The sequence below is a fragment of the Natator depressus genome, chromosome 8 (assembly GCF_965152275.1).
Source record: "Natator depressus isolate rNatDep1 chromosome 8, rNatDep2.hap1, whole genome shotgun sequence".
Taxonomy (NCBI): Eukaryota; Metazoa; Chordata; order Testudines; family Cheloniidae; genus Natator; species Natator depressus.
Window position 1 is genome coordinate 29496792 of NC_134241.1, and position 26130 is coordinate 29522921.

At 39.6% G+C, this 26130-nt stretch overlaps 1 protein-coding gene across 1 annotated transcript in view; it reads right to left on the minus strand.

Annotated features, from left to right (window-relative positions):
- Positions 1 to 26130, minus strand: part of SLIT3 (slit guidance ligand 3) — a 790143-nt gene that overhangs the window by 251088 nt on the left and 512925 nt on the right. The window contains exons 8-9 of the mRNA XM_074960679.1: positions 24291 to 24454; positions 5404 to 5545 (exon numbers count right to left, since the gene is read on the minus strand). Of these exons, the coding sequence (XP_074816780.1) occupies positions 5404 to 5545; positions 24291 to 24454 (306 nt within the window). The remainder of the gene's footprint in view (positions 1 to 5403; positions 5546 to 24290; positions 24455 to 26130) is intronic.

The window sequence follows — 26130 nt, forward strand, 5'->3', positions numbered from 1 at the left end:
ACATAACCAACAATGTTGGTTAGCAATAAAACAAATCAATATTAAGTCTTGGTAAACCAGATACTAAAAGACATCGGACTTGAAACAATCCCAGACTCTGTTTTGAGGTTTGAAAAAGTTTGGTTCAACTCAAATATTTTGCACACCTGACTAGTTACTTGTACTGGCTAGTGCTGGAAGTGCAAAAGCATAATCTTAGTGAAAACAGTTGCTCTGACTGTATTACTGAGCTGATTGAAACTAGAAACCCCTGATGCTTTTCCAACTGGGTTCTCAATATAAAAGGTTCAGCTCAGCATCTAAATCAAAGCCCCAAACTTCAATGTTCAGCCATTTCTGATTCAGGTACATCGAGTTCGATTAAACTCTGCATTACTCCGATTTTATGCAATTGTGCCTCCATTCATTTCAGTGGAGTTATTCTAATGTAAAATTGGAGTGACATATTGGTGAATTAAGTTCAATGCAGGCATGGGTTTAAAACCTTCAATATGAGACATAAGGATAAATATACTACAAGTGTACAGCTTAATAAGGTGTTAATATACTGAGTATGTACATTGGGTTGCTGAAGTGAGACTCATGGTGGTGTTACAAATTTGGGTATCATCCTGGGGTTCGTAATCTGCAATAGAATCACATGTGAAGGATGGAAGAGACCTAACATTCTTCCACCAAAATTGTTCCCCTTTATACATGTTTTTAATACTCAATTCTATTTTTCATTTATACCCAAAAAGCACATTAAGAGGACACTATGAAGGTTGCAAAATCAAACCTTCGAAAGTTAGGAAATGTCAGAATTAAGGTTGCCTGTGCCTGTTGGGGGGGCAGGGGGGAGAACAAAACCTGGATTTGTGCTGGAAATGGCCCAACTTGATTATCATACACATTGTAAGGAGAGTGATCACTTTAGATAAGCTATTACCAGCAGGAGAGTGGGGTGGGGGGAGAGAAAACCTTTTGTAGTGGTAAACACCCATTTTTTCATGCTTTGTGTGTATAAAAAGATCTTCTATACTTTCCACTGCATGCATCCGATGAAGTGAGCTGTAGCTCACAAAAGCTCATGCTCAAATAAATTGGTTAGTCTCTAAGGTGCCACAAGTACTACTTTTCTTTTTGCGAATACAGACTAACACGGCTGTTACTCTGAAACCTGGAGTATGATGGTTCTTTAATTACATAAATCACATACTATTTTTTTCAGAGGACCTGTGTGTCATTCATTGCACAGGATGGATGGTGCTCACTTCATGTACAGTTATTCAATATTTTGTTTTCCCCTTGTACAGTGTATGGCTCCATTCCTTATTTACAGCACACTATTCAAGCCCTGCTCTTAAAACAGAATTTTTAATTTCCTTATGGAACTTTCTATGGCACTCATCACTATAGTCTTTGAGTGCTTCACAAACACAAATATATTTTTACAACACCCTTGTGAGATGTGAGATTTTACAGATGGGAAACCGAGGCACAGAGTGAATGGGGTTAAAAGTATCTAAAAACTTAGGCTGCCCAATTTGAGACACCTATGTATGGCCAAAGAATAAGATCAGACTCCAGGCAACTTCATATTAAGCTCCTCTCCAATCCATGACTCTAGCTGCTTCATCCCCAGGAGATCAGTCAACCCATGGGAACTTCCAGGTACAAGAAATAAAAAATATACAGGTCTGGAAGTTGACAGTAGCTTTTACTACTGAAAATGGAGCCTTGATGGGAAGGTGATCAACACCCCAGTTGCAAGAGTATATCTGACATATGCTCGCAGCATTACAGAAACCACAGAAATCTAAACAATTAATGAATCTCCAAGGTTTGATGCTGATGGAGGTATGAAATAGCCCTTCCTATCAGACCACTTACTTGGGGTAACTCAAATATAGGAACTATCACAACCAGACCCAGTGATGGTCTCGTCTTCAGTGTTCTGGATAAAACTCCAGAAGTCCATTTCCAGGAAGATATTTCTGCTCATTAAAGCGGATGTTTCATGCTGACATCCACAAAGAAAATAAGCCACGAGGCCTCCAATAGGAGCACAGACATCACCTGGAATATTTCAACTGTGGAACCCTCCATCTAAACTGGTTTATTGTTAAGAGGGAAAAAAATAGAAATATAAACTATGGTCCTTTCCTTGGGGCAAAGGAAATGGTCAGAGACTTAAAAAAACCCTCCTCTTTGAGGTTGTCCACATACATACATATCAAGCAAGATGAACCTATCACAAATTATTCCCTCTACCTCTTTACATTTGATGTTAGTAGACTACGGAGATCTTGACCAGAATCAACCATGCCAAAACTGGGCCTTCAGCTTCATCCAACAAGATGTCAGTGATACATGTTAGACATTATGATGGGTTGGTGCAGAACATTCTCAAAAGAACTAGTAATATAATATGAAGTTCTCTGGGGGATTCTTCTGCTACCCATGGGAATTACAACTATTCTCTAGAGCACTATCATAATAAGTACCTCCAGACCTGTTATCTTAGCTCCCTAATCCACCCAGTTCACCAGACCCATTGCCTCCCCACAAAGAATCATCGTTCATCTGTGCCAGCATAGAATACTACATCACAAGAGAGACAGAACAAGTACTGGTGTAGGAACTCCCACTTGACTATCTTCAAATAAAATATAAACAACGAAGGTATGCCCCTTTAACCTCCCCACTCTCTTGACAATTGATCATTCCCTAAGCACATCAAAAAGTTACAAATTTTAAAAAAGTCTAAAGGAGCTAACATTTTAAAAGTGTGAATAGAAAGTCTCCCTCTTCACTTAAGCAAAGTAAACAATCATGGGATAAGAGGGAAGGTTCTCTCATGACTCAGTAACTGATTGAAAGAAAGGTAGGAATAAATGATTAGTTTTTACAATGGAGAGAAGTAAATAGTGGGGTGCCCCAAGGATCTGTACTGGAACCAGTACTGTTCAACATATTCATAAATCATGTGGTAAAGGGAGTGAAGGGTAAAGCAGCAAAATTTTCAGATGATACAAAAGTTACTCAAGGCAATTAAGTTTAAAGCTGACTACAAACAATTACATATAAATGGATCTCACAAAATCGGGTGACTGAGCAACAAAATGCCTGACACAATTCAGTGTTGATAGGTGCAAAGTAATGCACATTTATCCATAAACACAGTCCCAATTATCCATACAAAATGATGGGGTCTAAATTTGCTGTTACCACTCAAGAAAGAGATCTTGGTGACCTCATGTTACAGCTCTCTGAAAACATCTGCTCAATGTGCAGCGGCAATCATAAAAGCTAATAGAATGTTAGGAACCATTAGGAAAGGGATAGCTATGGGATGGATCACTCAATAACTACCCTGTTCTGTTCTCCCCTCTGGGGGCACATGGCACTGGCCACTGTCAGAGACAGGATACGGGGCTAGATGAACCATTGGTCTGACCCAGAATGGCCATTCTTATTATTTCCCTTCTCATTGTTTTCTACTTACACATTCTTCAGGGTGTTTCAGATACTGTGATCCTTCCAACTGATACCTTCTTTTCAAATGTTTCTTAATATCATTTGTTCCCTCTGTTGCTTTCAGATTAATGGAAATCACGAACATATCTTCCGCCTACAGATCACTAACTTCCAGCAGCAGGTCCCATATAACTACTCAACTGTGCCCTCTACCTGTCAGCTTCAATATAAACCTTTACATAAAACATCTTCCTCTATTATTTCTGCATACCAACACTCTGAAATTAGTAGTTTCCACACTCTCTAGAACCGTATACTCTGATATAACTTCCCAAACAGATGCTCATAGCTGCATCCTTATTACCTCAGCAAATCTTTCATATCATTATTTAAAATGTTCATGCCTACAGTTCTTAAATCTATCATGTTATAAAACATTACATATGTACATCCATATCCCTATAGGGTATATATTGTTTGGAATGCAAATTCAAGACTAATTTTTAGTACTTCAGATATAATTTATACTGTAATTTTCAGGGGTAGAACATTTCTAATTTTTTTGGATTCCTAGTTGGCATGTAGTACAAGATGCTGTAATCCCAACAGAAGTCTGTACATGTCTGAACTTTTAAGGGAAGCAACTTTTTGAATTGTGATCAAGCATGTTACTATTTTTCCATTTCCAGTGAATATATTTACATGCCCAGGTTATCCTGGGCAGTATAACTTTACAGCATTGTTTACATCTAAAACAAATTTGTTCAATGAACTTGTATGTTTAAAATATCTTTTTCAATATGAGAGTTGCAAAGTCCACACAGAACATGGAAACTGATTAAATTACGCATAATGAACTACTTTATAATGTGCTGAGATAGTAACCACACAGATTTTGAGCTGAATCCTAAATTATAAGAATAACCAATGTAGTGACAGAGGAGTGCACATATAGATTAGAGCACCAGCAAAACCTATAGTTAGAGCATTTTGGATAAACTGTAACCCTCAAATTGCTGGGAGTCAGATATTAAATTGCAATGGGCCAGCATAGAAATGAGAGAAGCAGCTAAGCTTTGTCCCAGAGAGTCTTGCAGTCTAGCAATATTTCTGCAGAGATGAAAAGCTGAATTGTTACAGTAACTGTATGGATATGATTGAATCCATAAAGTTAAGGCTCTTAAAGCTGGTTGCAAGAGGGATACTATCTTCACTACAACAACCTCTGAAGGAAAATAATTGCTCACCATTCCCTATGGAACAACCAAAAGCAATTCTGTTTTATTTCACACTAATCAGGACTGTGGTAGATTGTGAAATGCTATAACAGATAAAACTAGTAAAAACAAGTACATCTGAAAACCAGTATATGATATGATGATACAAGAAAGTGTTGAGATAAGTGTAAAAGTTTTGGGATAAATGAAATATAGAACAAATAACTGAACAATCTGTTCTAATGTCAGACTTTAGCAAAGAAAAGACCCCCGCCCCCCACCCCAGGTTCACTTTGCCTGTCTAACATGAGCTACTTCCATCATTTTGGGAGAAATCACCAAGGTAAGTTGACATGTGAAAATAACTCTGTTAGGGAAAATGTAAAAGAGGAGCTGCTCTGTTTTCATTTCCTGGCCTCTAGATAAAAGTGACCATACCCCATTTGGGGGGGGGGGGAGTTAAAAATACAAATTGAAATGAATTTGATGAGTATTTAATCCTGTTCTCAGATGGGCAGGGGTGTGTTGCACAATATCTCATTTTGCATTTAAGACCTGGATTAAGCCCTAAAATAGAATAATGTGTGGGATAATGGCAATGCGACTGGCAAATGGCCATGGTTATCATCTTAAATGGTTAAAACTTGCAGCTCCCTTCCACAAGTGAAGTGCACTAGATTTGGAATGACATTTGGAATGAGAATAGTAAGTTGACACTGGCACTTACATTTCCACAATGCCCTCTGGTAGGTTAGATGGAATTTCTGTTAAGCCCTTGCCTCGACAGTCCACAATGTTGTTGCTGCATGTGCAAGCGGATGGGCAAGTGATGGAATTAGCATTGCAGGATGGAGGTTCAGAGTGGGAACCTGAGAAGGAAAAGACAGTACCAAAAATATCAAGATTAGATTTGCAAACTGATCACTTATTATTTTAACAATGAAAAATACAGCAGTCAGTGAATTTTCAATTCCCGTTTACATAATAAATGGTAATCCCTTTGGATAAAATTTATGTATTATTGCGTCAACTTCAGAGAAAATGCACAGAATATTTTCCATTTTTACTATTACACCATCTCCATTTTATTAATTTATTGTTCTCCCTGACCTTTTTTACATTGGCCACATATTTCCATTTATTATTTGAATCTAAATTTGGAAAAAGAAGGCTGAAGATCCAGAAATACTTCCAAATAATGAGGTCTATTGGAGTACTGAATAATTTTGTTAGGAACATGATGGGAGCTCAATCTCTGGGGTCATTTATGTAAAGACAGGACAATGAGCTTAAAATATACAGCATATGAAGGAACAATCCTGCATTGGCTTAGAAAAGGCTAGCTGACCCAGTAGGTCTTTGCTTCTCCAGTTTCTATGAAATTTGCACACTCTTGAGATTGCACATACTAGCTATGAGATGGAACCATTTTATTACTGATTAAACTACAAAGGATGGGGATAGTACACTAATTTTCACAATGAGAAGTAATGCAATCGATGGAGAGAAAAAATTACTCATAAAAATTAAGAGCTCTGTCCTGCAAACCTTTACTCAATCCAGTAGTCCCGCTGGAGCTAAGGAAACTACTCATATGAGTCAGGCTTTACGGATGAGACATCTAGATGTATACATTTTGAACAAATCATTAAGTGCAAGTTTAATTTTACTTTCATTAAAGTTTCCAAAAGTTTATCACTTTCTCCAATTTTAACCTAAATGTTACAATTCACACACACACACAAAATATTTTAGTACCAAGTCCATAACTTGGTGGGTGTGTGTGTATATATATATACACACAAAGAGAAAATCTGCGTGGTGGAAAACAGTTTTTATGCCTATCAAATTTTACAAATGATCGAAAGGTCTTGGTCAAACTTCCAAAAATTACATAGAGATGGAAGACATTTTTTGGCATTATAACCAAACGCACAGAGCTTACTAATAACTGCTACAATGTCATAGGCTTCATTAAAACAGCTTCTTCCTCCAGGCTGTGATTAGGGCTGATTGGCAATTTTTGATGGAACCTTTTTCCATCAGTAAATGCCAATCCATCGAAACTGAAACTTTTCATGGAAATATATTTGTTTTGATAAATATTTCATCAGGAAAGTTTCTCAGATCCAAACTGGGGCTTGGGGGGGGGGGCAGAGGAGGAGACGGAGGAGCGGGAGAGTGGGGCGAGGCCCACCCCAGAATTGCCACTATCCCAGTGCTTAGAGCACTTTCATGGGATGTAGGAGACCTGGGTTCAAGTCCCTGCTTTGAATCAGGAAGAATAGGGACTTGAACCTGGTCTCTCGCATTCCTAACTACTGGGCTATTGGCTATTTTCAGGGGCAGGTCTCACTCTCTCTCTCTCTCTCTCGTTTTTTCAAGAAAAAATGTGAAAGGTCTAACTATTGGTTCTCATGTGGAATGAACCCATATGTCAAAAGCTCAGTTTCTAATTCTTATTTTCTGGCCAATCCTAGATAAGATACAAAGAGGCAGTGACAAAATATTAACAAAGTGATGAAAAGCAGAAGAACATGCTCAGTAGACAAATTCCATTCCTCTGGTTATAAAACACTAAATAAACTCCTTAGTGTTCAAATGACAAATTACAGACAACATGTGGAAAGTCATAAATGAAACTCTATATTCTTTAGGTTTGTGTTTAATTAGAAACATGTATGATATTAAGCCAGAGATTGGAACTGTAGCTGGCAATATGGTCAAGGTGGTCTGAAAAATTCTGTTCTCATCAAATATCAGACATTATTATAACCTGCTTCTTTTGACATACCTCTTCATGCCATCCAGATTACAGCAAGACCCTAAATATGCAAAACCTCCTAACTGGAGGATACCTAATGTGACGCCAATTTTTAAAAAGGGCTCCAGAGGTGTTCCCGGCAATTACAGGCTGGTAAACCTGACTTCAGTATTGGGAAAACTGGTTGAAACTGCAGTGAAGAACAAAATTGTCTGACACATAGATGGACATAATTTGTTTGGGAAGAGTCAACATGGTATTTGTAAAGGGAAATCATGCTTCAACAATCTACTAGAATTCTTTGAGGGTGTTAACAAGCATGTAGACAAGGCGTGTACAGTGGATATAGTGTACTTAGATTTTCAGAAAGCCTTTGACTGTGTACAGATATGGTTGCCCCATCTCAAAAAAGATATACTGGAATTGTAAAAGGTTCAGAAAAGAGCAATAAAAATTATTAGTGGTATGGAACAGCTGCCATATGAGTAGAGATTAATAAGACTGGGACTTTGCAGCTTGGAAAAGAGACGACTGAGGGGGGATATGATAGAGGTCTATAAAATCATGAATGGTGTGGAGAAAGCAAATAAGGAAGTGTTATTTACTTCTTCTCATAACACAAGAACTAGGGGTCACCAAATGAAATTAATAGGCAGCAGGTTTAAAACAAAGAAAGGGAAGTATTTTTCACACAATGCACAGTCAGTCTGTGGATCTCTTTGCCAGAGGATGTTGTGAAGGCCAAGACTATAACAGGGTTCAAAAAAGAACTAGGTAAGTTCATGGAGGATAGGTCCAGCAATGGCTATTAGCCCGGATGGACACGGATGGTGTCCCTAGCCTCTGTTTGCCAGAAGCTGGGAATGGGTGATGGGATGGATCGCTTGATGATTACCTGTTCTGTTCATTCCCTCTGGGGCACCTGGCATTGGCCACTGTCAAAAGACAGGATACTGGGATAGATGGACCTCTGGTCTGACCCAGTATGGCCATTCTTATGTTCTTAACAAACACTGTGTCACACCCTACAACTTTCAGCAGTCCTATATGTATGCGTTTATATACAGACACCCACATGCCCACTGTAGGGAAAAGAATTTGAATGCAGTGTAAACACCTAAAGATAACTGGAAAAGTTATCTTGCAAAACATAGCACTTAACACAACAAAACATTATTTCAATGACCAGTGGGATCAGGAGGCTCTCTTGCATCTGAGAAAGAATAATTTCCAGACACTGCTGGTTAAGAGCTCTGCTAATTGCAAATAAATATTATATTGGAAAGTTTTGTGAGATTTGGATGGGTTCACAAGTCGCTGAAAGACAGCTCCAAACATCTCCACTATCCAAATTTGAGATGGAGGCAAATACCTAAGCCTCTTCATACTACTCACAAACATCACCTAATTTCAATGATGAATAAAAAAAATAGCATAGGGGTAAGTAACTTGCACCATATCATCCCACATCAGAAACATGTCATAACTTTGAAATGTAGATCCAGTTCCCAATAGCTGCAAAATGAAAACTGCTAGTGATTGGCCTTACACATCCAAAAGGAACAGAGAATTACTGCAAACTCATGCCTTCTGTCTGAGAAATGTCAGAGCTTCCACTGAGAATTGGTATCTGTGTGCTTGCATTTCCATTAGCTCAAATAGATTGCATCTGATGGTCATCCCTCTTTTGATATGTCAATATTATGAGGATAGGAAGTGTCAGAAAATAGGGAAGGAGAGAGAATATCAACAATGACTTACACTTTGAGGTATGGAAGTCTTAAAAGTGAGTCAAAAAAGTGTTCATCCAACTTTTATAGCGGTTTCAATTCCAACAGAATTAAAGTAGGGTTTATTTTAGAGACATCCTCTGAGACAGTATGTATTTCACATTTTCTCACATTTCGTTTTTTGAAGGAACAGTGACAATTTTTAACTAGCCTTTCCTATTACTTGCACATCAGACTATTTAAGATGAAAGAATTACATAATTGTAATTTAATTTTCACTTTTGAATATTATCATTATTGGTGGAGCAGATAGCACTGCTTATTATTAAGGTTGCCTGAACTTCGGACTTTGAACTTTATAAAACCCTGTTTTCAGTTGCTCATAACTTTGTCAAACATTAATCATTTGGGATAAAGTTTTATATGACAGGTGTCTGCCTTGGACTGATTTTTTTAGAAATTATATTGCCTTTTTATGTTCAAAGCAAAGACACCATTGATTTCAGATGCTGCTGTGAGTAATCAACACTTCTGCAAGTCAGACAAAGGGTCCCAACTCAAGTACCGAGAAAATGAGGAACATACAGTAAGTGTCCACCCATGAAAAGTTTAAGTGATTTGACTAACATCACACAGAAATTCTGTGATATAAGCTATGATAGAGTCCATTATCCATGGAAATATTCCAGTTCTTTAACTGGGATATCATCCTTTTTCCCTTTCTACAATTCCCTGCCTCATTCACTACCTATAAACTTATGCAACAAATGAGACAGGCAGAGGTCTTACAAAGTCTCCTACACAGTCCTGATTCATCCCCTGAGCAGGTGCATTCTGTGCAATAAAGAAAAAAGGGGTCCTGTGGAAAAAGTAGCATGTGATCCTGTAATTAAAGACTGTGCCATAGGCACATGCAAAAGAGGGCTGAATTAAGGTTGCACAGGCAACCTTAATTCTGGCATATCCTAAATTCTGAGTGCTTGACTTTGCAACCTTAATAATATTCTTTTAACATAGTTTTTGTGTATAATAAACTATTTATATCGCAGTAACATCTGAACACCTCAAACACATTGGGGCCTCATTGTACTATTATATCTAAACATATAGTTAGAGACGGTTCCTGTCCCAAAGAGTTTACAATCTAAATTTAAGACCAGACAGGACAAGAGTTCACCCCTCTTTGGCCCTTCTTCTGGTTTAAAAATATGGGGCTGATCCTCTTCTATTGTGAATCAATGTAACTCCTTTAAAGTAAATGGAGCTATGCCAAGTTACACCAGCAAAGCATCAGGCTCTAAAAGTGTGTCCTAAAAATATCTGAGTGTCCCTGTAAATTTCTGTATCTCTTTTGCATATTAAAGGTTTCCTGAGCTCCTTTTACTTGTTTTATAGTGGGTCAAAGGTCTTAGCTATTTTTCCATCAGAACAAAATGTCTCAACACTGAAAATTCACTCTATCACACTCTATTTTTCTCCTTTCTCGTTTTCTATCCACACTGATTGTGATGTTCCAAAACAGACCCAAGACCATGAAAATAGGAGGCAGTAATTGATAGTCTTCAGAGACAGGCAGAAGTGCACACATTAAGAAAAAGAACTTCAGAGAAATGTTTGCTCCATATGAGGAAAAAACAAGTTGGTAGTTAGGTCAAATTTTCTGCAAACATTTCAACATTCAAGTCTGGTATGCTTTCTGAATGGACTTGTAATGAGGGTTGGGGGGAATGCTGTTTGCACTGATATGCCTTGTAATATATCACTGTGGTTTATGTGAGGAGAAGTATACGTCCTTTACATTTGAGTGTGGTGTCAGAAAATCTGTACTTGTATTGCCAGTTGGTGTTCAAGTGTCTGTATCTCATAGTGCATTTAATTGACTACATACAAGTTAGCTGACTTCAATATCTCCTAAAAAGCTTCAGCAGAGCTCAATGCATCATTTTGTATGACACAGTATTCCACAACAGGACATCATACAAGGTGATCTACATAACAGGGGGTCATTTAGGGAAGGATGAGGGGCTAGAGTTAAGCCAGAAGCACAAGCCTTCCCTGCTTGGAAAGTAAGCAGCAACAATAATAAAAGTGCTAATTAATTTTCCCATTACAGCTTACTATCATGAAGATTTCTGGGATAAGTTTTTTCTGCGTGGGAAGCTTGCAGCTACTTCCGATCACTATTCCTGCTGGCCAGTGAGCTGTGGAAGTAAAGATTCAGAGAACTAACAACAAGGGATCTTTTTCTCTCAGTTCTCTATGAAGCCTTTCAGATCCACTCCATTCAAATGTCCTCATTCCACATCTACTGAAAACAAAGGGGAGTCCTTCCATTGACTTCAATGGGTATGGATTGGGACCACAAAGCAAGTTTCCACAGGGAGTGAGGAACTTTTCTGAGAAGCACAAAGCAGAGTTTTCTGGCTAGCCTTCTTGGCAACAAGGGCACACTGTTGACTCATATCCAGCTTCTCGTCCAGTGTAACCCCTAGGTCCTTTTCTGCAGAACTGCTGCCTAGCCTCTCGGTCCCTAGTCTGTAGCGGTGCATGGGATTCTTCCACCCTTAGTGCAGGACTCTGCACTTGTCCTTGTTGAACCTCATCAGATTTCTTTTGGCCCAATCCTCTAATTTGTCTAGGTCCCTCTGTATCCTATCCCTACCCTCCAGCGTATCTACCACTCCTCCCAGTTTAGTGTCATCTGCAAACTTGCTGAGGGTGCAATCCACACCATCCTCCAGATCATTAATGAAGATATTGAACAAAACCGGCCCAAGGACTGACCCTTGGGGCACTCCGCTTGATACCGGTTGCCAACTAGACATGGAGCCATTGATCATTACCCTTTGAGCCCGACAACCTAGCCAGCTTTCTATCCACCTTATGGTCCATTCATCCAGTCCATACTTCTTTAACTTGCTGGGAAGAATAATGTGGGAGACCATATCAAAAGCTTTGCTAAAGTCAAGGAATAACACATCCACTGCTTTCTCCCTCATCCACAGAGCCAGTTATCTCGTCATAGAAGGTAATTAGGTTAGTCAGGCATGACTTGCCCTTGGTGAATCCATGCTGACTGTTCCTGATCACTTTCCTCTCCTCTAAGTGCTTCAAAACTGATTCCTTGAGGACCTGCTCCATGATTTTTCCAGGGACTGAAGTGAGACTGACTGGCTTGTCATTCCCCAGATCCTCCTTCTTCCCTTTTTTAAAGATGGGCACTACATTAGCCTTTTTCCAGTCATCTGGGACCTCCCCCAATCACCATGAGTTTTCAAATTTGGCTTTGCAATCACATCCGCCAACTCCTTTAGCACTCTTGGATGCAGTGCATCCAGCCCCAAAGACTTGTGCTCGTCCAGCTTTTCTAAATAGTCCTGAACCACTTCTTTCTCCACAGAGGGCTGGTCACCTCCTCCCCATGCTGTGCTGCCCAGTGCAGTAGTCTGGGAGCTGACCTTGTTTGTGAAGACAGAGGCAAAAAAAGCATTGACTACATTAGCTTTTTCCACATCCTATGTCACTAGGTTGCCTCCCCGATTCAGTAAGGGGCCCACACTTTCCTTGACTTTCTTCTTGTTGCTAACTTAGCTGTAGAAACCCTTCTTGTTACTCTTAACATCTTAAGAGCTCTACTGCTTGTGGTAGTTAATAGTTTGGTAAGCTACATACCAGGTGAGAGTTACCAAAACACATGACCATGGCATACAGAGCTCTAACAGGTTAGCTCACCCCCAAAGTACTGTCGGGCCCAGCTTTCCTGTTCCAGTCCAGGTGTTCTCTAGTTTGGTGTAATGAGGAGGGCAGAGCTACCCTCGGAGTTCTAAATGGGAAGCAGCCCAAGGGTAAGAGAGTTCAGAACCCAAAGTCCAGAGAGGGAGAAAGCTCAGAAGAAGAGTAGAGCTGGACTGAGAGCTTCAGGGAAGGGATGACTCTGAGGGAGGAGAAGTGAGAACTCCTTAGTGAGCAGTGGAGCCAGACCAGGCTGGTGAAAGCAGAAAGCAGGAAGGTAGCTGGGGGGAGGGTCACCTATAAACTTCCCAAGGCCAGAGAGGCCAGGGCCAAAAAAGGCTGGGGCAGGGGTGTGGGGTGGTGGCTGAAGGCTGACTGCAGCAGAAGGAGATGCCTACTGGCTCTCTGAGCTGGAGAGCTGAAGGCCGGGGAATGATGGCGGGGAACTCATTGACATCTCTGGGTAAGATCTGGAATGATACAGGAAAGAAAAAGGGCAAAGAAACATCTCAGCTAGAGGGGTTGGGGTGAGGCATGAGAAACGCCAGAGCAGTAACTGGGAGCTGGAGCTTGGTGAGAAATACTGGAGCTGTATTGGAGACTGCAGAGCTGTAATGGAGAGCTGCAGCATGGCGAGAGACTCCTGAGCTGTGCTTCGGGTGCTGATGAATTGCTGGAACTTGAAAAACTGAATGTATTGTTTAGATGATGCTGTGGAGATTTGAATTATGGTTCTGGGATTTTTTTGTAATAAATTAACCCCACAAATGGCTATTTATCCTCTGAAACCTTATGTGGCGTTACTGCCTACTCCAGAAGAAAGGAGAAACTGAGGGAGGTGCCCCAGTCATGCCCCAGCCTGACACAAGAAGGCACCCCAAGAAGGGGTCACCATATGACGGGGGTTCTCACTACTACCTACAACTCAGAGAGATACTGCAGCTCTGCTTCTCCAAGTTAATTGCATATTTAACTTTATGGATAATGGAACTCACTTCATTCCTTTATATATATCTATATCTACAGCTATCTCTTTCTATAAATAGATAGATAAATCTCAATACCCTTCGTACCAAAATACGCACAGTTGGATCAGTCATCAGGCTGACAAAAAGGATAGTTCTCATCTATCTCTCAAGAAACAGAATGGCAGTTCTAATAATTTTAGTATTCGGTATTTTGTGATAAATTGCAGCATTTTGTTTTAGAATCAAAGTCCATAGGTTATGGAGGGAGAGAGAGGAGACTTAGGACCTTGGAGTTTACTGAGAAAAGTTAATTCCTGTTTTCAAATTAAATATTTCATTGGCTTCTAGCCTTTTAAGAGCAGCCAATAGACTGAAACTGCAATTAGAACAGAACAGTTGTAGATTATAAATGAATGATTTAAATGCCAGGGGCATTTAAATTAAGTTCTGAAATGAATAAATAAACCAAATCTCATTCCTACTGATGTCCAGTTATGGCGTGTTAACTAAACACAGAAGTAGGTTTCAGTTTAGTCCTGCTTCACCTAACCAATTGTTTTAATAGAAACCTACAAAATGATTCTTGTTTTTTCAGAGGTTCTGCTAGCTTGAATATAAACCTGACAAGATGAATTTACTGGGTAAAGAGCTATGACAGGTTTAAAATAATTGTAAGTTTGGTGGATGCAAAGTTATTGATTAATAAACAAAATGGTACATTGGTGCAACAAATGCTTGGATCCATTATGAAAATGTGATCCTTGACCACTTGTGAGTAATTAAATGGCTCTAAGGTATTTTTCACAAGTTTAGGGACATCAGTCCTGCTATCTGGGTTAAATACAACTACATGATCTGTATTACAATTTTAACTAAGTTTGAAATGAATAAATTTGTCTCTCTTTGCTTTCCTAAAACAACTATGCTGCTCGTTTTGAATGGCCACTGCTTCCTAATGGTGAAATGTCTCCCCTCCATGTACAGAGCAAAACAGACAGAACTGGGTGAGCCATTCATCATGAACACAGACGGGGTGTCTTCTCAATTTCTTGACTCTTGGCTTTTCCCTCCTACTTACCCAGTTGGGAATTTCTGTGAAAATCCATCACTTTCACAAAGTCTGCCTCTTCTACAACTTAACTATTCTGAGCTTTGCTTGCATGCACTCTTCTAGCTGAGAGAGAGTATAGACAGACAGTTCCTTATGAGCATCCATGAGCCAAGTGGGGCATTTACTCTTCTGTGAGTGTTACACTTCCAGCATTCTGCCCTGTGCTGCATAAGTCTGGGTTGTTGTGCCCTTCCAACACAAGACAAGTCCAAAGGAGGTACTGCTACTGGATGAGGGCCTTAAAAGGGCATATCTTGTTCCTGGAATTCTCAGTGGAATCAGTGTTGAGTAATCCCATTAAAGCCAATGCAACTATTTGAATGAGTCAGGGTGGCAGGATTTGGCTCATACCAAGTGAGAAGTCTATGACATCACCAATTTCCTACAAGCATCATTCTATACTTCAACCAAAGGTAGCAGTAAAACGAGTCCCAATAATACCATTTGAGTTTTAAAGCTAATTTAAATTCAGAGAGAGCGGACACAGATTCCCTGTAACTCAGTGTGTGTCAGTCACACATGCATTGGAATTTTCACGTATTTTCCCTAATTTCATATGCATTGCTAAACAGCATAGATACAGGTTTCTAAATAAGCAGCAGAGGACACAAATGGCAAGCAGAAAATGGATTGTCAAGTCAAGGGAGTCAAGGAGATAAAAATGAAGAGGCTGCCCATGTGCTTAAGTCAAATGCTTACAAGAGTTTGAAGTCCAACTTCATTCTTCCCTACTCAGCAATATTACTGGAAGTGAACTACAGCTTCAGAATGGCATTCCATTAACACAAGTAAATGTAGCACTTTCACTGTATACTGAAATACTATTAGTGTATTAGTAATAAAACAAGCCATTAGGCTTAGACACCAAGACAAAAATGTAATTACATTAGCACTCTTGGAGTAATGGCTCAAAAGCTGACTTCCTGTATGATTATAGTTCAATCCAGAATCATTAAACAAGCAATAACACTACTTTTACAGAATTCTGCTTAAGGGAAAAAAATCCATGGCAAAATCGGTGAACATAACAAGCAGAGAGAAATAAATAAGAGGGAGTACTCTGATGCTGCTCCTTTCCACAAAAGCTGACTACAGTTTAAGGACAAGTTTCAGTCATGATCTCCAGAGAAATCGTAGTAACAGAGCTAGTAATGGGAGCTACTTTGGACCAAATTTAGCCCTTGATGTATGCATGGGGCTCACAATTAGCTTCTTGTGAGCACATTCAAAAGCTGAGCTTGGCCAGCCAATTGTGGATTACATTGACTTTCTTGAATAGAAACCGGCTTTGCTGTATTTAGAGTAAATATTTCTATTGTTTCACACTATATAGTGCAGTGTCCCTCACAGCACAGAAGAGGTAGGACTCTGCTGTCATGAATGTACAGGGAATTAATTATTCAGGCCAGGACTGGTGATAGTACTTTAGTGCCCAAGGCTGCTGCTACCCAGTGGTGCTACCTGGGCAGAGCAGTCCCAACAGCCTCCCCTAAAAATTAGGCACTTTGGCCTTTGCCTGTGTGTCCTACCTTGTAGCACTGATCCTGATTCAGGCTAGAAGTCAAAGATGAAATCTTGCAGTTCTCCCTTTTACTCTAGATTCCCAGCTTAGCATTATCACACAGGGTCTCACTAAGTCTTGCACTAAGCAGTAACAGAATGGATTGCTGACTATTCTACAGATGTCAATGTATCATCTAGATAAAGATGTTCTTGCTAAAACAACAAGCTGAAACAAACAGGTCACCTTTATAACAGATGAGGGGGCCATTGGGACTGACATTTGAAAGCTACTTGATAAGCATTGATACGTTTCTCTAGTAGGTTTTTGATCCTCCAGGACAGTGGTTCTCAAACTAGAGTCGCCGCTTGTTCAGAGAAAGCCCCTGGCGGGTCAGGCTGGGCCGTTTTGTTTACCTGCTACGTCTGCAGGTTTGGCTGATTTAGCATTTTACCCACCTGCTAAATAAGTCTTCCCCACATCAACACCCAGTTTTGCCAGTGATGTCTCCCCACAGTCCCCAACTTAAAAAGTCTCCATCATCATCCTGGGTCAACCACAACCAGGACTTCTTATTCTAAAACAGAGTGTCTGCAACTGTTATTAAAATTAGCAATAAGAATGCAAATAGGGATGCTTTAGAAGGTCTAAACAAGAACACCCTCTACTGATCTGTTAAGTATTTGAAAGTGTGTTGGTGTATGATAAAAGGTTCAAGAATGCTGACACACACACACACACGCATCCACCCAATTTATCTTTGTGGCTTTTACTTTTTACTAGTTCTGGGTGGTTGCTTAACTTTTGTGTGCAGGATTAGCATTAACAAAAATACGAGTCTGACAGCCCCAGAAACAGAAGCCTTCCATTTAACCAGAGGAAAAGTTCAGTGTAGATAGCAGTACTGCAAGCATCCCCAAAACATGCTACCTTAAGTCTCCTAAAGGTAGGCCCTCTAAAATAAGGCCCCATTGGGAAAGAATAGTACCCACTGAAATGTTTCTTTAAACTAGATCTCAGTTAAAGTTGCTGATGACAAGAGTTGTTTAGCAGGAGCTGAAAATCCTTTTGAAATGTCACTGAAGGGCACCAAGAATAGATTCAGATCCTGATTTTCTCAAAAGGCTTTAAGAGAACTGAACAAACACAGTGTTAAGTCCTGCAGTTTTGCCCAGAATCTGGTGTAAGAATGTTTACCAGTACTCTTGGGGCTCTCAAAGGGGCTAAAACCCTATCTCAGAGACTAAAAAAGCTATTATTGGCTAATGTAACCCACAAGTCACTCACATAGAAACGGGCAAAAGTTGGAGAAAATAGTTAAGTTGATAAAAAGTTGGCAAATGATAAAAATACTGAGATCTGGTATTTAGTGGTAAACTGAGGATAGCAAACCAGCCTGAACTGAAGCTTTGCAAACCAACCAACCAACCAACCAACCACACACACAAAACCACATCCAAAAAAACAAGAAAAAACCCTGATTCCTATGACCATTAAGATCTGGACAGTTGTAGGGGGCATTGCTCACCGCATCCCTGCAGGAATTGAGATCAACCAGTGGTGGGGGAAGGAGACAAAATCTTCCCCGCTCCCTCAGAAATTATTGTTGCTGCTCAGTAGAAGCAAGGCCTGCATAATTAAGTACATCACTTGATAAGATGCCCCACTCATCTCCTTCTTCTCTTTATTTGTCTTTAATCTACATTCCTTCTTTTTTTCAGGGGTTTACCACTTTTACCAGTTATCAGTACCTCCAGATAACATGCTGTAAGTAGCAGATGATTCTATATATTTATATTCTATAAATGAAATATAAGCAGAGTATTTTCCCCTGCTTTTCTCTTGCATTTTTTGAATGTTCTATCGTGATATCTAGCCTATGGAGTGTTTATTTATATTAGTTTTTCATTGTTGTTTTTCTCTTTAACAACATTCTATGAAGTAAAAAAAATGATTAAATCAGTCTAGTGATTCTAGAAGCCCTGGCCAGAGATTAATAGCTATGATTTTAGCACTGCTAGATCTCTTCTTAACAACCACCAAACCACCTTTCTTTCCTTGCTCTGGCTCTTGGTGTTGTGGTAAGAGGCAGTAATGGGATAGAGATACTGCATTACCCTCCGTATTACACCTCACACAGAGTTTTATCATAGGAATCCAGAACTTTAGATTCCCAAATTAGATTTGAATCAATTCCATGTTTCCTTAAAATCACTGTCAGCTGCATTAGTCAGAACAGATTGGAAGTTTGACTCTCTGGGACTGATTCTCCTCTCACTCCAGTTTTAGTCTGGTGTAACTCAACTGAACTTCAACTGAATTACCACTGATTTATACTGCTGCAAGCATGTGAGAGGAAAATTTGGCTGTGTGTGAATAGAGGGTAAGGAACAGGAAGCAGAACCGCCCCCCCCACTTAATGGAAAAATAAAATTATTTAGGTAACCAAAGTTCCCCACTTTCAAACTCCAATGTCATTGCTCATTAAAGAAAATCTGTCCTATAGGAAGCAATTCAAAAATTAAATGTTTAAATTTATGTATTGTTACATTTCCTTTTGGAGAGTGCATTGAAAGAAATAAGTAAAAATATCAGCTATGAATTGAAGGAGATTTTATATACTGGTAGTACCACTTACATTAAAAAACAACACCTTTTATATTTCTCCCCTGGAAACCTATACCTCTGGTTCTTACCCTCCTTTTATTTCTTTAAATAGTGCCCACTGTGAAGTATCCGAAGTGACTGGTAAACATTTTTGTTATAATATTGTAACAAACCAGTGTCAACCTTGGAGTTCAGGGTCATCATTATGCCATGTGCCAGGGCCACTCAGACCTTCAAGAAGCAACGGGGACAAGCGTACTAGCCAGTTCATTACAGTATCGTACGATAGGCTCAATTTTCTTATAATGGAACTGCTTTACACTCAACTGTTTAGTTTGAATATTACTTTATTTCTCCTGAGTCTCTTTCCTCATTCTCCTCATATATGCACTTTAAAAAACTCCAGAACTTAGGGATGCTTTATTAAAATATTTTGAAAAAAAATCAAATTGTGATCTAAAATGGGGATATTAAGCGGATCACACATAAGACACTGACAAGATGAAGGCAGTTGCTTGCTGACTGTATGACTTCATACACTCACTGCTTTAGACTGCAAGGCATTAAAGCAAGTGACAAAAGGCTTTGTGACTCAATGTAGCTGATCAGTATGTAGATTAAACTCACCTTGAATGAGCAAAAATCAGGTAGGAGAAAAAAAATCAAAGAGCCACAACTCAAATTCATGTAACAATTAAGTCAGGGGACCTAGTGAGATGAAACGGAACAGCTACCTTAAGGGGCTAGAGAGAAAATAATTTAACAGTGTAACATCTAAACATTGCTTGGGATCTGGTTTTCACCTAAAGCAGAGACTGGAAGGCTCAAATAGGTACCAACAAGCACCTCCCGCGACTGCTTCCCTGATACCAAGAAGAATATGAAAATAAACAGTCCCCTTGCATCAAAGCAAAGCTGATATTTCAGCTGACAGACAAGTCTTTTCTTGGTGTCTTGTTACTCTTTGTTTCCATAATGTGGTTGGGAGTTGGAGAGTTGTGGTGGAGGAAGATAGGAGAAATGTGTCATACTATTTGTACTTCATCGATTGGCATAATCATCCTTTGGTTGAAAATACAATATCGCCCTATTTAGTATGGTGCCTTGCAAGCCAACTCTATCTCAAAATGTGTTGCAGAGTTAAATAAAGCAGTTTCACAGGGGAAAAGATGTGTTTGCAGATTAATTCAAGCATTAAGACAGAGTTCTGACAGAAGCAGCTGCAGAAGAGAAGACCGTTATACTAAGAGTGGACAAGTTATGTTAACAGTCAGAGAGAAGGCTCATGATAGATGAAGAGAGGGCTAGTTAACTTTGCGGAAAGCTGCCCGGCCCACAATGGTAAGACAGGATGCCAAATTATTTTTGTCGCCTAAAGCCAGCACTGTTCAGGATCATATAAATTAGGTTTCTCTGCTGTCCTCAGTACTACAGAGCTGATTAGACATCTTTTGAGCTATATTTGCAAGCCAGCCTTCAGGTTGCTGCACACAAATCTTCCACACACACACACACACACGTGCCTGAGCCAACCACTCATTTACACGAACAAATCCCAGTGTGCCCAAAGCATTCAACTCGCATGTGTAAAATTTAGGTACACAAATTGAGAGGCCTGCTTGAAAGCTTAGTCCTTTAAGCTCTTTTATTCTGAATTTATGCATCTTGCCCATCTCTCTTACTATATACATTTACCATGCCAGAGAGGTAGCATGGTGCTTCATGCCAGGCACTAGATATGGCATGTCACAACCTGGGTTCTTGTTCCAGTTTTGCTATGAGAGTTTGGGTGACTCATTGCATCTCTTTGTTCTTCAGTTTTCCAACCATTCCCTGTTATGCAGGATTCAGTATTTAGTTGGACCCTTAAATTCTCATTAATTCAAGTTTTAAAATTCGCTATGAAATGAAAAAAATGTGTTTTTGGGTAGTGTTCTGTACCAGTCTGAAGTCATTTTCCTTAGTTCAAATAAATGACCTTTTTTACTTGAATTCCACCCCATGTGCACCACCCCCCACCTCCCGACCTCAAAGTTTGAAATTATCAATACCAAGCTTTGATCTAGAATCCTGACAAAGTCCGTAATATGGTGGTCAAAAAAAATGAAGAAATGTAAAGATCTCGCTCTTCTCCCAAGAAAAAATGCCCATTGCTATAAAGCAGTTCTGTCTGAAACCCTGAACATATACTGAAATGGTGCAATGGTGCAGCACATTGTATTCCAGCACTAAGCTTGTCACTATGAAACACAGAAGCCTTTTAGCACCACTTTGGGGCTTGTTACTGTTGTTCATATCATTATATAAAGTACATTCACAGTGAGACAAGGCCTGCACAGCACCATCATCTTGTACCGGTCTGATCTGAAGTTGCTCTATATTAAGATCCAGTAACTTCATAGTCAAACAATGACTAAACTAGTCTGTAAATTCAGGGAGGAGAAGTTGACATATGAAACAGTGGGGCCAAGGTTTAAGATGCTCTTTAGAATGTATAAATCAGGGGCATCTTCAGCAAACTGTGCACATGGATTGGGTTTTTTTTTTTTTTTAAACAAGTGGGCAGTAAATGGGATTCTGTGCTAAATCTTCCCATGATGAACTCTTGTAGATTTCCATTTCACCACACATCATTTACAATTGGGGGCTAAGGAATGCGTTCTCAGGACTACATAGGTGAAGCCTTTTTTGTTGTGTGTGGTTTTGTTTGTTTTGTTTTTTAAATAAAAAACAGGCTACCCTTAAGAAAGTTACCTGATAGGGAACCAGAGAGGACTCCTTAGTCATCCTATCTCCCCATCATTCAACTGCACTTCCTTTCCTCTTTTGGGACAGCATGGCTAATACAGAACACTATTTATTCTGGCAGGTACTTTTCCGCTAGGGAGGAGTTCCCCACAGTCCAGTTATACCTGAGCTCTCCTGATTTAAACATCTCCTTTTGTTTCACTGCACAGTACTGTTTTTCTGGAAGCACCAGTTATTGAGTTCTTTACTTTTTTTTATAACTTCCCTTGTAAAATGAGGCTCTGTCAAGGGCAATTTCCTTACCCACTTTTTTTTTCTCCTCCTCACTCCTCCCCTTCACCATGACTTGTTGTAGTCTGTCTCGTCTTATCTTTGTAATTTAGATTTTAATGGCCTGCTTTTCAGAAGTGCTGGGCATCCACAAATCCCACTGAAGTCCATGGTAACTACATGAAAATGAGGCCATGCATGATCGTTGGTGCAGGGGCCTTGTTTCCTATGTCTCTGCTACACACCATGCCCATCTCTAATTTTTTAAACTAACTGATTATCAATAATGCACTTAAGACTTTGATCAAACCCTTGTCCGACAAACTATTTACCTCTCACTTGTGGTCACAAATTTATACAACAATGGGGAAAGGCTTGCAGATGTGCCTGCCCCCACAGCCATCACCTGAGCACCATCCATTTCTCAAATGTTCCTAGTGCAACCACCACAATTACATTTCGTACAGCTGACATTGAACCCTACGGCACAGCACTGCCAAGTGGCCCCATAGAAGGCAACAGCCATTTTGTACAAAAGCACACAAGAACTTGACAAATTCTTGTCTCCTCCCTTATGTAGTTCTCACATTTTTTCTCCTTGATCAAGCCATATATAAAAATAACTAAAAAACAGAGTTATTTGTACGGTACTATTTAGGTCAGATAGTGTAAGTTTTAGCATTGCTTTCTTCTAAGGTCAGGGTTAAAGCACCTACAAAAGAACATAATCTCTGTATAAAATGGGGCTTTTCCTGCTGTTTGACTCAAGCTCTTCAGACTTCTCAGAGGGTCTCAGTACCACTCTCTATATGTAATATGCATAGCTTTTTTTTTTTCTTTAAGTTTGGCTTACATGCCTGTGGTTAAATTGTCTGGCAAACTTGATGTAAAAAGGGATTCGTCCTGCACAGACAGTTATACAGCATGTGGGTGGTGTGTTTACCTTCCTCTACATCTCGAAGCACAGATCACATGAAAGAGGGTAACACACCCAATCGTCAAAGCTTCCTATGAGAGCAGGAGGTGAGCATAAGCGCATCTCTGTCCTTGCCATCTAATACTATTACGACTATGTATTACTGCTGTAAGGGACCAGAGTGACAGCCCAGAGACACAATCACCAACACCATTTCAAGCTTCTGCACACTACCACACTAATGTGCCTCAGTTCTGATGGACAACCTCTAACAGCAAAGGGAAAACATTATCTAAGATCATTCAGTCCTTGGCCTTTCTGCTGACACTGCCAGCAATTCCGGATAATAGGTTTTCGTAATGCAGGATCTCGTAGTCATATAAGCACAGAGTCAGGAATAAGTGACTCCTACATTCTACTCCTAGCGCTGACTACCGCTTGTTGAGACACTTTGGGCAATTCACTCAGCCTCTCTGTATCTAGTTTCTCCACCTGTAAAATAGGGATAATAATACTTCCTCACCTCAAAGGGACAATGTTACTTAATATTTGAAACGGAAATAAATATATAAAATGCTAATTATTATCTAACCTGAGCTCACGTCATGTTGCACACAACCCCAGTCATCAGGTGGTACAAACACACATTTGGTCACAAAAATCAGTGACACCATTTTAATAATAATACACTGATAAAACTTTGACAGACACACACACACACACACACACACGCCCATTTTACCAGTAAGGAAACTTAGGTAGAGAGAAGTTCAGTGTCTTGATTTCAAGTCACAAATGAAGTTTGTTTCAGAGACTGGGACAGATGTCTGGACTTATAGTCCAAGCCTTCATAAATAGACCCGATTCCCACTGGATCAAACCCCATACTGGAAAAACAGCAATGTATACAGATCAGCATTTACTAATCCCTTCCCTTTGTAAACTAGTCAGCTGTAGAGATTAGAGGGATTTCCCCTGAGAAATGCCAAATTACTACTATTTAATTGTCTTTTCACATTAAAATCATTTCTAACACTACAGCTGAGAAAAGAATTTGAGAACAGAATAGTTCAACACTTCATATGAGACTGAATAAATCATAACAATTTACAATATTAGCAAACAGTTTAGCAGTGATATGACTGAATCAGCACTGGCATGGAATTACATTTAAATGGGATTAATAATAATACTTCATTCACTGATTTTGTGTGAACGTCATTATAAAAATGTCAGAAGATAGATAAATGAATAATCAGTGTCATACCAGAGCAGATGTATTCCTTTTTCTGAACATCCGCCACATTAAAACCCCGTAGGTGCACGGGTGCCATGCAGAACGTGAACTGCCCAATCGAGCGTCTCTGACGCAGCCAGTCAGACAGCCAAGCCAGGTGGCAGTCACAATACAGGTAATTGGAGTGAAGCCGCCTGCAATGGGCAGAAAGAGTCACATCACATCTGAATGTTTTAGAAACAGTGATTAAACACAGCAAACTCATACAAATTCTCAGAGACATTGTATAAAAACCCTGCACATATTTTCACACAAGTTGAATAATTATAGGTGAATTGTTGAGACTAGAGGATGTGGGGATCCACAAAATTGAAGGGGCTTTCATTTAATCAAATTGTCTTTTCTGTTATATTGAAAAGCAATAAGTGAACCTGACAAGAAGCAGAGCTCCAAGTAAGCACCCAAAAGGATGGGTGTGCAATCAACCCATGAAACTGAAAATTTTCCAGCAGGCAGCAATCTCGGGTGAAATTATCAGTGCCAGGAGTACCATAGCAGCTTCATGGTGGTTGGAGGCTTTTACCTTAGGGCGGTATAGACAAAGCACAGAGGACCCCCCAAAAGATAATATCTATTAACTGAACTTTTTCATGAAAGGTTTAGTTCACATTTAGGTGACGATTCATCCTTCCCCATCATTAAGTAATTTAATAGAAGCTTCACTTGTCATCATGGCCATCCATTGGGCTTCAAAGAGGAGTCTGAGAAGTATTGTTCAGCAATGGGATGTCTATTTTACAGACTCACAACGGATAGAAATCTTAAATACAAAATACTCAAATTATGAGTACTTGTGCAATTTTGCTGTGGGTTTGCTGAATACATTAATTGCTCTCCCCCTCCCCCGGCCCAGTTCATTTTTAACATGATGCAATTTCACAAGAGAAGATGTAAACTTCTAAGTTTATACCAAAGACTTCCAGAAGCATCATCTAGCTTTAATCCCGTCCCTGCCCCATATCTTTTAAATAATAAACATGCAACCAGGGAATGAACCCAATACTTCTAATACCTACCACAAACTTTAGGTCAAAGTTTAATAAGTTAAAAGTGGCAAAATTAAACATTTCATTCCTTTTAATGAGTCATGAGTTTGTAGCATTATGACAAAGTTGAAATGACAAACCCCCCCCCCAGCCACTGCCGAAGACTGCAAATCTTGTAAGATATAGTTAGACAAAGCATTCTTAACTGCAATTCAGTAATATATCAAGTATTATATTAAAAAAAACAATCGGTGTTCACACAGGATTTAGCCTTGCCAGCTCCAGAAGAAATTAACCATCAATCTAGAGATATTCATATTACACAGTGGCAGTTGAGATCAGTGGTGGCGCCTGAACTGACAGTCCCTAGATTTGTACGTCTGGGGGGAGCCACTGACACATTTTCAGTGGCTGGACCTCAAGCTTGGAATTTACTTCCATGCTTTGGCCAGTAGTGCTTACATCTGCTGGGTACACTTCAGGGCACACTGTAAAGCATATCTATTCACCCAAGATTTCAATGAAGTGGCGAGGCGGGGCAGTGATGCTGTTATAAGATGTGAAAGTTTTAGATGACACTGCATCAACTTAGATCTTTGGTAAAATGTTTTTATTATGAATTTTTTTTATTTCATTTTTGATAGGCACAGCATATAAACTGAAAGAACAAATATATACATTCACAAAGCTGAGAGAACACTATCTAGGAAAAGATCATGCTAATTGCAGCAAGGCTGTGGCAACCTATAGATGAACAATTTCATACAGCTAACCTGACAAAGAATTAGCATCCCTTCCCATCACAACATTCAAGAGCATCCTAT